This window comes from Opisthocomus hoazin, chromosome 1 (genome assembly GCF_030867145.1).
Source record: "Opisthocomus hoazin isolate bOpiHoa1 chromosome 1, bOpiHoa1.hap1, whole genome shotgun sequence".
NCBI lineage: Eukaryota > Metazoa > Chordata > Aves > Opisthocomiformes > Opisthocomidae > Opisthocomus > Opisthocomus hoazin.
Window position 1 is genome coordinate 109,351,090 of NC_134414.1, and position 11,879 is coordinate 109,362,968.

An 11,879-nucleotide genomic window follows, 5' to 3' on the forward strand; every position below is an offset into this window, starting at 1 on the left:
TCAAAGCAAATAAATAGCAGGTCCTTCTAGCCAGTCAGAAATGGATTTCCACCTGTCTGAACCTCAGACTGGAGCGAGCTGCTCTTAAAAAAACTCAACACGTTGCCGTATGAGGAAATTACTGGAGAAAATATTCCTTCTTACACTTTACATTTCTTCTATGAAAAAGTGATTTTGGAAGACTTTCTAGGCAACCTTGCTTGAGGTGTCTTTTTCAGAAGAAGCATGGCTTGCTTGGTGTTACAAATTACTGGTCTAATATTCGGAGGTGTCGGCATGGTCGGGACTTTGGCTGCCACAGTTATGCCACAGTGGAGAGTTTCTGCCCACATTGATAGCAACATCGTGGTGTTTGAGACCATCTGGGAAGGACTGTGGATGGACTGCGTCAGTCAGCTGGGCATCAGGCTGCAGTGCAAATTCTATGACTCTGTCCTGGCTCTCCCCCCACCCTTGGAGGCATTCAGAGCCCTCATGTGTATTGCGACGATCCTGTCAATCATTTCCTTTGTGATGGCCATTGTTGGTGTGAAGTATACTCACAGGACAAAGAAGGACCCCCAGGGCATCAGTATCTTCATACTGGCAGCTGGAGTTGCCTTTCTCCTGACAGGCATCCTCGTTCTGATCCCCGTGTCCTGGACTGGAGGTAGCATTATTCATGACTTCTATGATCCGAAAGTTCCTGTGCCACTGAAAAGAGAACTAGGAGCTGCTCTTTACGTGGGCTGGGTGAGCACAGCACTGCTCGTCGCTGCAGGAGCAATGTACTGTAGCTTCTGGTGCTGGGCTGATACATCCTCAAAATCCAGGTATCCAGTGCTTTCCCGTCACAGACTGCACAAACCTGACTTTGCAGGAGGGCCGCCCCTAAGTGTGCATGCCTATGTGTAGTTGCTACATGTCCTCTTTCTGCTTAGCATGTCGATATGTGCAGATTGACTTGTCTAGTTAAACTCTGAGTCTGTGATGGAGGAACAATTTTGTTAATTTGCTACTTACTATTGACATACATATCTGATCTCTAACATGCTTACAGGAAATGTTATTACATGGGCATTATGTTAGATAATTTTATGTGAATGAAGAATGGCATGGGACCAACAGCAGCCAGGAGTCTCTCAGAGAAGACAAACAGCATATGGCTGGACTGGAAAGAAGGCAGCTGCTGTGCAATAACACCATTGCCCTCTCCTAAACCCATGATGTGCAAAGAGAGCTCTGTGTTTTACTCCAGGGTAAAGTCTTCACAGGGACTGCTCTAGGACAGTGGTGAGAAGCACAGAGTTGGCAGCTTGGCTTAAGCAACTGTTGAATGAACAGAGAAGCTGCCAGCAATCTAACTTCCAAGATACTGGCACACAAATGTTCGTACTCTCCCATCAAACACCTCTATGATTGACTATGGATTTAATTGATGCTTGTGGAGTTGATGTATCCTTCATATCTCTTCTGCAGGGCACAGAATCCAGTTCATGGAATAATAAAATTTTTGATCACTTCAACAGACTTCACCATGAATGTATTAGCTTTCCGTTGCTTGCTACCTCTTGTCTCTTGTGGCTTCCCCTGTTCTGTAGGTACCACCCCCTCTTCTAATAAATTCAAGCCAGACCATGTGTCTTTATGCACTTTAAAACACTGTGGTAATGCAAAATACAATTAAACAAGCCAGGAAACGTAAATGTGTGATCCCCACTTGCCTGTTGGAGGATCAAGAGTTCCGGCCTACATCTTCCACCACACCCACAAAAGCCAAACCCTGATGTTGTTCTGACTGTTCTGTGTTTGCAAGACTTGTTTGAAAATGTGGACTGAGCAGCCTGATGCTTGTCTGTCTGTTGCACAGAATTCAACATCATTTGAAGTTGTGCATTTTTTTACACACCTGAAAAGCTGGAACCTGCTTTTGACAGTGTGCATGTCACACTGTTGATAAGTGAGCAAAGAAGGCCCAGTTCAAAACAACTTTTTTCTGGTTCTTTACACAGCAGTAATGGATAGTAGCATTTAATTGATAATTTCATGACACAGGCACTCAGTTTGATCCTTTTCTGTATCTGTGACTGGTATCTGAAGAAAGGGTGTAATGATTTCTTGAGCAGAGCAATACTTCTATATATTCATTTGATGGTTCCATTTGAAGCAGAACATGGAAAGTTGCATTTAATTAAACAGGCCTTTTATTAACTTGACTTCAGATGAACCTAAATGAAACAGTGCCATTGAACACAGTTATTCATTACACATATTAGCTAGTGTGCATTTACATTGAAGACAACCAGCTCAAATCTTTTAGTGGGAATTTTCTGGTTACAAGAGAAGAGGCTTAATGCATCCTGCTCATCACTTGAGCAGTCAAATCAGTACTTATTAATTCCAGATGGTTCTTTAAAAGAACATAAGGGAGTATGTAGGTTTTCTAGTACGAAACATGTATTTTTTATGTTGTCTTGTAGCTGCTGATGCTTGTCGCGGCAGCTGTCATTGGGTCAGACAGCTCATTTCAGTGGAGTCATTCTGCTGACTTTGGTAATAATTTATACTGGCCTGAGGACCTCCATCTATTATTTTATTGTATTTATGTTCTATAATACTTATTCTGTTTAATAAGTAACTATTTGGTGAGTAAGCCAGAATTGCACTTTTTGGATTCATTTAGATATTTGCGATTAACAAAACAGAGGATTAAGACATACGCAATGAAAATTTAATACATATTTATATGTTGGTAATAGACTTAAACGATGACGTATGCAATGTGATGCAACTTTATACAAATACAAGTGCTTAAGAAGTAATTAAGTGCAGTTTTCTATAACATTAATTAAAGGATCCTGAATGCTTTCACTATCAGTGGGTTAATCTAGAAATCAAATTCGAACTGGGTGTGCCATTTACAGTAGTAGCTTTATTTTCAAGGATTTGAAAGATAAAACTGTTTTATTTGAGCACTTAACATTAATTTCAAAGAAAACCTAAGCTTTTTGCATCTAACATTAATGGCTGCATATTCCTCCATTTGTCTCTTTCACCAGTTGATCAAAAGATGAGCTCAAACAAAATCTCTAAGCCTACACAACCTTGTGCTTGTGTGTGAGTTTGAAATCTGACCTTGATTCCAAGCATACAGCTAGACTGGGCTGCTGTTTGGATGTCTGGGTTTTTATTGACACAAACGGCAATTTCTGATGATGTGATTTAGCACTTTGGACTCACCCAGATTTGTTTAAGAGTCTGTGACTAAAATTTCTGAATTTGATGCAGGAATAAATTTCTCACAAACTAATCTGCAAGAGGTGTAACACAGTGGTTAACCTTCTCCCTTTGAAAAGAACAGAAATTCCTTTATTGTAGATTCTGGTGGGGAAAACCCCATAAAGATGTTTACTAGATATTTTACCTCTGTCTGCGAGGAATATATTTGGCTGAGTAAACTCCATGGGTGCATTTGCATATTCTAAGGGTGACAGTTTTTTCTTCTTACTTTTCTTCTAGTCAAAACCTGAGATGCTCAGAACTGACTGGTTGGAAGCTGCGGCTTGGAGGTATGAGTGAGATAAGGAAGTTTTAAGAGCTGTAATAAAAAACTGCTGTTGAGCTTTGAAAATAAACTACTGCTGTAACAGGAAGGCTTGAAGGGAGTGATGGTGGAGCTTGCAGAGGTCTCTAATGCCCAAGGCTGCACGTTCTGCCCTCTGTCTGCTGCTTCAGGAGAGCTCCTGCCCCTTCTGGGTCATATCCAGCCAGATCTGGTCTCAGGTAACCCCGAGAGTCTAAGGAACTCTTGGAGCTCATTTAGATGGCTGAACATCTCCTTCTCAAGTGAGATAGGTGAGGAGAGGATGCCCAGGAACATGCGTAATGCAGAAAAGACATTTCAGGAAAGGGCCACCTCTTCAATCCAGGGTGCAGGAGGATTGTGGAAACAGAGCATTGGTTACACAGCACATGATGGAGGACCAAGAGGAAGCAGGGTGTCAATAATCACTACTGACTGGACTTTTCTCTAAGAAGAAAAGGCCTGACATGGAGGGTGTCATTTGAGCCAGGGATTACTAAAACGTTGTGTCAGGTTTTTGTGTGCTGGAGCTCTGCTTTCATTGAGGAATGGAGGTGGCAAACTTGCTTTAGCGATGCTGTGTTCACATTCCTCTAGGCGCAACTGTCAGAAACTTCATGCCTGCTGTATTTGTTAATAACAGCTGATTAAATATTGTGGTTAAATATCTAGTTTAATATCCTGATGCTATCATACACTTTCATATTTTGTGATTGCAAGACAAAATTACGTTGGAAATAAATGTGAATAGCTGAGATTTTGCTGTGTGTTGGAAATAAATATTCTAGCCCTTCAATTTTGTTTGTTTTTTTTTTACCTATGTATCCTCGTTTCATTCTTATATTAAAGTGAGTGAATGTATTTCCCCATTGCGAGAGAAAGACAGCTTCAGTATTTTTCTAATGTTCTTTTCTGATTCCATCTTGGTATTTACATTATGCTTTGGGTTTTGCTAGATAATAAACAAAGTGAGCCTGATTCCTTGGGAAATAAAATACACAAAACTGATTTAGTGCTGACTTCCAAGACTTGTTTGTAAGAAATTTCCTGAAGCAAACTGATATTTCAAAAGCTGGTCCCGAAATGTATATTCATCTGTGAGCTGAAAAGAAAAGATTCTGGAGCAAATAATCCACCACTAAGATGCAACCAAGGGAATATATTTATTGTAAAAATGAAGGCTTAAGAAAGCCTTCATTTATAATAGAAAGATGAATCAGACAGGTTTTGAGACAAAATAAATGCACGCAGTCATCAGTCCTGATATGCAGAGACAAAGCTCTGTGTGAGGAACATTAAGACCAAATGAGTTTATGTTAAAAAATGTTACAACTCTCTTGTAAATCAACGTGAGGACCCACAAAATCAGAAATGGGATCTTCATTATGTCCTTCTGATTGACTGTAACAATCCTTTGAAAAAGGCACAAGAAGTCTTTTCAGGGGAGTCCTACGTCATCTTTGGAAACTGGGACAGAGCTGACCCACCAAATAAACAATTCCTTTCCTTTGTATCTGGTACAGAAAGGCTCTCTGACTTACACACTTTGCTTTCCTGATTTGAGCCTCAGAGTCTGAGTAAGGCTAACCTGTCATTTTATGACTACTTTAACAAAGGGAAAAGGAAATCAGGAAATACCCTGAGAAGGGTAGGACATTTTCAGGTGAGAAGGTCTGTGTCAGTGCTTCTCGCATTCAATTGCCACTTGCAGAAAATGTTCCAGCTGTCAATGAGGACAAACAAAAAATATTGAAAAGCACAAAGATTTCATTTTTAGCATCATCATGGAACAGAACTGGCTAGGGAAATGGTTGAGACAGCAGTATTGTGTGACAGTAACACGCCATGTACACTCGCAGAGTCAGCGTCAGAGAGTTTGTTCAATTCCTGGGATCGGAATGGATTGAAGCCCTTGTGTCTTCAGTGACAATATAACCAACTGCATCATTTTTAAAACAATTAAAGGAAAAAGAGAAAGCACTATATAGAGTTCACTTGCTTGTACTAGAAGAAAAGCAGAACACAAAATGTTACTGGAGATTCTCATCCCTATGCTTCCAGCCCTTTAAAAATGTAAGTGAGCTAATTTTACCACTAACCTTTTTATTCTTTTATCTAGTCATTTGCCTGTCCCTCCAAAAAGATTTCTCACTTGAATGTGTCGTCACCTGAACAGTGTGAAATTTTGAGGCATTATAGAAAAGTAAACTTTACTGTGCTTTTATTTTCTGTTACCAGCCAGTTCAAGTAGCGAGCCCAACGGTACATGTGTGCTGACACAGAGACTCTGTATCAAAGTGACATTGCTCTTCCAAGCACCTCCTTCATGTGGGTCCTGCAAACCAGAACAAATCTTGCTGGCAAGATGATCTTTAAGAAGAAGTATCATTTTAATCAAGGATTCTGGATCTGTCTGTTATCCAGGAGTGCTCACTGCTCGAATTGTAATGATTGCTGCACTGACAAGGGAAACAAAGCTAGAGAATGGGGGTGCAGCTCTCTGCTCTGAGGAGGGAACTCACAGAATTACCCCAAGATATTTGAACTAGTTACTGTTCATCCTAACATATGTACACATCTCTTGCCCCAGTAATTTACAAGCAAACACTGCCTATGTATCAATCACTAGAGATTAATTTATCATGCAGTCCCCTTCAGCATTCTGTTTTTTTTTATTTAAACATTGCTCTTCATCCAAACAACAACAAAAAAAGAGCTCACAGCAATTTAACTGACAAATCCAACACCTTTGTGCAAAAAAGATGCTTCAAAAATAGAAACCACAAACACATCAAGTTCTGTTCCCTACATCAGCATCTGTCAAACTGAATAATACATTAAGCTTGCTAAATCTCTGCTGCCCACTTCTGCTATGGACCTTAATCTGTGCTCTTTGTCTCAGTTACCGTGAAGTAGTCCCTGATTGCCAAATGACAAAGATGATGAGTACATTAGTGTTTCAGCTTCTGTCTGATGGATGAGTGACTGACAGAATGATCAGCAATGTTTATTCATTCAGAGTTTCCAGTTTAATGCCAGATGGTGCTGGGAGATAGAAAATAATCTCTAGACCCCAACAAACATTGCCTCGCATACTGTCACATTCATTCTGAATTTAGCAAAAATTGGCAACATAAACTCCACGTGTTGAAGAAAAGTATGTTGTTAGCTGAGTACTTTTTGCAAGGCCAGGTTTTGTAGGTTAGTCTGAGTCCTGGTCTCTCACTGGCATCATCGAAAAGCTGTCCACGAGCTCTTCTTACGTCAGCCTGTTGGCTGCTGCAGCCACACAAGGGGACATGTGGGGAAGGCCAGCGCTGGTGCCAGAGCTCCTGCCTGCAGCCCCGGGGCAGAGGGCGCAGGATGGCAGACTGTCTTTGCAGGGCTCTGAAGAAGGAGCACGCTCCTTCCCTTATCTGAGCGTGCCCTTGTGGTGGGTTGGCCTTGGCTGGCTGCCAGATGCCCACCCAGATGCTCTCTCACTCCCCCTCCTCACACCCTTCCCCTGCTCCTGCGTGATCTCTCCAGGGACTGCAGAAGATCCCTGCCAGGGTGTCTGGAGCACCTCCTCCCTCCTCCTGCTCTCCCCTCGGGGCTCGCAGAGTTGTTCCTCACACTTCTCCCCTCACCCCTCGCTGCCGGGCAGCGTTTTGCCCATCCTTACCCAGACTTTCCTCCTAGGCTACAGCAGTAAGGGGTGGCCACAGGGCCACCAGGGCAGTGCGGAGCCCTCTCTCCCTCCCAGTCCTCCTCCTGAAGCCACCAGGGCAGTGAGCTGGCCTGGGCCGGCGATGGTGACTGGGGCTGGCCACTGGCCAGCCATCACCAGGCACCACTGCAGGTCCCAGCCATGGCTGAGATGGCTGCCCCCAGCACAAGAACAGCATTGGAAGGGAACAAGGCTGCAGTCGGGTTGTGTGTTGGTGCCATGAGGGTGCTGGCCTTGGGCATGGGCAGCCAGACCCCAGGGAGAATGGAAGAGGCTGAACTTCTCCATGCACACAGGGCCTGACATTTCCTATCCGTAATGGTTTAAGCCAGCTGCCCCATGTTCAGGCTTGAAGATCTCCTGGTGTCCTCCTGCCCTCCGTCCCGGCCTCAGCCAGCCAGGATGGGAGCAGTGTGGGTGATCACGAGGGGTGCTGCTCTGCACAGCGATGGGTGGAAAGCTCTGACGAGATGGCCAGCTCACGCCGTGGATGCACACAGCTGCCTCTTGCTCTCCATCCCCTCTGCAGCAGAGGGACTCCATGGGTTTCCAGAGGTCTGTGCTGCTGTCCCGGGATGTGCCTTCTCTCCACCAGTATTTACCTGTGCTTCCCAAGTCTGCTTTTGTGCATGTCTCTTCAAGAAGGAAAATGCAGTGATTATCAAAGTAACTATCAAGAAATGGAGTTTTTGTAGTAAAAGATTTGGCTTGCCAAGGGATGCGTACATGATGATGAAGTGTTAACACAGGCAACAAAAAGCAGTGGTCTGTCTCTGAGCAGAGCAGCAGCCACTTCCTCTGCCTGGGCTCATCACACCCATTACCTGGTTTGTGTGCCACCCAGAAAGCCTGACACCCCACAGCTCGGAAACTCTCCACTGCCAAGAGCTAATTACATGCTAATCTTTCTTTGAGTGGTGCCTGTAACAAATTATGCTTCAAGAGAGACTTGAGCAATGCTGCATAATGCGCTGTTTGTAAACCTGTGACTCAGCTGGTCTGGTGGTACCAGCATGTCCTTTCAGATCAATACCATTTCAAATGCAGAGCCAAAACCACCTTAAAACCTCTCAGGGTGAAATAAAATTATAGTGATGTGAGACTTCGGAGATTAATGTTCAACTTGTGAGTCAGGGTAAAGTTCAAAGTTTATGGAAGCCAATGGAAAAGTTCTTGTTATGACCAATAGATCTTTTAAGTATCAGACATGCCAGCATGAGTTATAGCAATTCAGGATCAGCTGTCAGTGGTCTTGGAGATGCTTGTTCAGTTGCTCAGAGTTCTATGTAGGTATGGATAACACCCTGCAAATGCCTGATGAAATTTGATGTTGGATGTCCTTTCTCCTTTGGTGTTTCTGTAACAACACTCCCAACTCCTCATGTATGCACGTGCACGTGCACGCACGCACACACACAGTGGTAGAGACATGATGTCCATGTACACTGAAATTATTTTCCATAATTTAAAAAGTATTTCGAGATTACACAATCTGTTATATCATAGATAGACTGTATTGCTAAACATGGAAATTTTCTAAAGATTAGAAGGACATAATCAACTACAGTTTACTCACTGTGTGTTTACTTCCCTAATTAGCAGCTGAAAATTCACCCCTCCCTTTAAGATACATTTTTGGATTTTTGCAATTATGTTGTCCTGTCAGCAGAGGAGTTAATGAACGCAGGTTTCATCCAGGTTGGCTTACTATTCCGCTTATGACAGCTCACGCTGCGGGGCGGCTGGACATAGGCAGTGCGAGCTGCCGGACATCTTCTCCAGTGGGTAGGAGATGTGGATGCGGGGCTGGGCACAGGTACCCCCCAACCAGAGACTTGCTGCCCAGGCCACTTTCCCTCCATAACAGGTTGTGTGCTTTTTTTTCTTTTGACTCTCCTTAAACATTTAACTGAGATCTGTAGTAACTAATTAATCTTTGAGGATTTGACCCCTGTGTCAAATAGGATTGAAATTAGCTGACAGGTACTAGAGTTATGGGGGGAGCTAAACAGACAGACAGAATAACTGCAGAAGACTAATTTTCATAAGAAGGAGAACTGAAAATGTGGTTTTAATGAGGTTTGACACTACCATATTTTCCTACATTATTTATGTGGTAGAATATATAGTTCCTAGCACTGATATGAGAATACTCTTAGTCAGTTAACTTCAACCTCCAAAACAGCAGACAACAAAAAATAAACTTTTTCACTGGATCTAGATTAGTAATGGTTATTGGTGTGGTCTTTTCTAAATGATTTAACAAGAATAAATTATTTTTTAATGCCAGAGTATTGTAGAAATCTTTCCAGTAACATGATGTAAAATTCTCACATCTAGGTTTTTTTATCTTCCCATCACATTTTAAAAAATATATCATTGTATTTATTATTAAACTTTCATTTTACGTTCTATGCTTGTGAGTGTATACAGCTGGTTGCATACAAAATTATCAGCTGACATCAACAAAATGAAATCGTGGTATCTACGTGTTGGAATCATGTCATGTTTTTGACTATGTGGGTTGCTTTGCTAGCAGAGCATTGCTGCTCCAAGAAACCAATGCAATAACACTTTTAAGATGATTACTAATATTCTATATTAAGAGAAGGAAATACAGAAATAGAAATGGCCAGGTTTTTTGTTTTATTGGACAAGATCTCTTCAGGTGACGAAAAAATCATGCCTTGATGAAAGCCGTAAAGCCAATGATTTATGTAAGACTTGATGACCTAATAGTACCATCAAAGAAGAAAGGAAATAGAAAGATCAAATGATCAGCTGGATTAATAACTAAAACTTCAGTTGGGCTAAAGACTGTTTAATAAAGTGATTCTAGAAATGCTGGATTTGTACTCTCTTTTTTCTCAAATTCTGCACAAAATTATTAATTGATATTTAATTAAGGGAGAAGGTAGGATGACCCGGGGAAAGGGCAGAAAAGCCAACCTCTTTTAAATATTCATAAAAGTCTATAGAATAGTCAAACTATGAAAAGCTCTTACCCGTTATAACAGGTAACTAAATTTTACTAGGACATAGTTGTTTTATTTTTCTAGCTAATTGCAAGAACAGGGACTGTGTGTGTAGTTGAATGAATTCAAATTGCTATTTATTTTTTCAGAAGCATATTTAGCAGTAGCAATAATGCAATTTTTAGCCACAGGACATGTACTGATGTCTAAGTCAATCACTCAATCTTAATAATGACTGAAAACAAAATTCAGCTTTCAATATACTGGAGTTCTTGTTAAAAATGATTAATATCCTGCAACTTTTCTAGCTAAAAAAAACACACCCATGTTTTATTTATACATTTGAATATTTATTTTTATATTTGTTATTAGCATGAAGATTTAATACATCTTGTCTCTTTTTTGTCAAATCATAAATCTTAGGCCCCCCAAATTCTCAGTGCTACTATTTATTCCGGAAAGCCAAGTATTACTCTGTACTTCTATTTTGTGACAGACCGGGTGGTAAGATTAGTTGCACAGAACAATTTATTTCTACAAAACATCTTCTAACAGCAGTATTAGAGGATGCCTTAGTCTTTACTGAAATCCACACATAAAAATAAAAGTAGAGTTTCAAGTTAGGAGGTGTGTTATGGATAGAAGCAAGAATTACGAGTGGGTAAGGACAGAGAAAGGCAAAAGCCTATTTTAAAAGAATGATGACTGAGCAGAGGGAAACTGGAAGGTTTTGGGAGCACAGCAGAACAACACTGGTGGCATTTAGAGCACTGTGAGAAGAATTACAGTAGTTGCGCTTGAAATGTCAACACATACATAGTGTTTTCTAGCCAATAGCAGCCAGACTTCAGAAACGCTGCAAGCACCTAAATGAGAAGAGCCTGTGCTGGAAAACATGGCTGTCCAGACCGTACTAGAAGTACAGGGCAAGACTACTAGAAATTAGTGCTTAGTCCTTGCTTTGTGTCTTTAAATCATTCTCCATGTATTGCGTAAAGTAATTTCTGTGTTTTCTGTGAGACCAGGAAGATACGTGATTAGAGGTTTTGTAGAAGGAGGAAATTTTAAGACCCTGGTTATGCAACACACACAAGACCACACTTGCCTTTGCTAGCTTCTTGCGTGCCTGACTAAGTGATTCCTTATGTTTCAGCAGCTAGGAAGCACAACAGCATTAGCCAGATTCCTCACAGGCACCCTGTCAGCCCAGTGAGGCCTGAATATTGTGTACCATGCAGAGGATGAGGCTGGGAAATACCTAGTTCTCAGCTATGAGATCAGACCACTCAGCTGTGCTTGTAATGGGAAGAATCAACAGTGTAAAAACCAAAGGTATGAGAAGAGACAAACTATTGCCAACAAGGAGACAAGCTAATGAGATCTAAGAGAGGTTTTGCTGGTGGTTGGGAAGCTGATGGGCCAGAGGAAATTGTGCAGCAGCAAAGTGGCTCAGAAAAGAAAGAATGATTTAAAATATGTATGCGTATGCCTGGCATTTAAACACATATACAGATCAATGATGGCTGCAGTACCTCATTCAAAACTCATTGAAGCCACTACTACACTCCAGCAATACCTGTGGGTACTACACAGAGCCTTCATGTTTCTCCTGGGACTGTAAGGGCTCTGTCAG

The 11,879-nt window shown here is 41.6% G+C and overlaps 1 protein-coding gene across 1 annotated transcript; it reads left to right on the forward strand.

The window, feature by feature from the left end:
* The first annotated feature begins 213 nt into the window (after positions 1 to 213).
* LOC104328357 (claudin-8-like) lies at positions 214 to 894 on the forward strand. The gene has a single exon (XM_009933372.2). The coding sequence runs from the start codon at positions 226 to 228 to the stop codon at positions 892 to 894; it is 669 nt and encodes a 222-aa protein (XP_009931674.1). The 5' UTR covers positions 214 to 225.
* Positions 895 to 11,879: the final 10,985 nt, after the last annotated feature.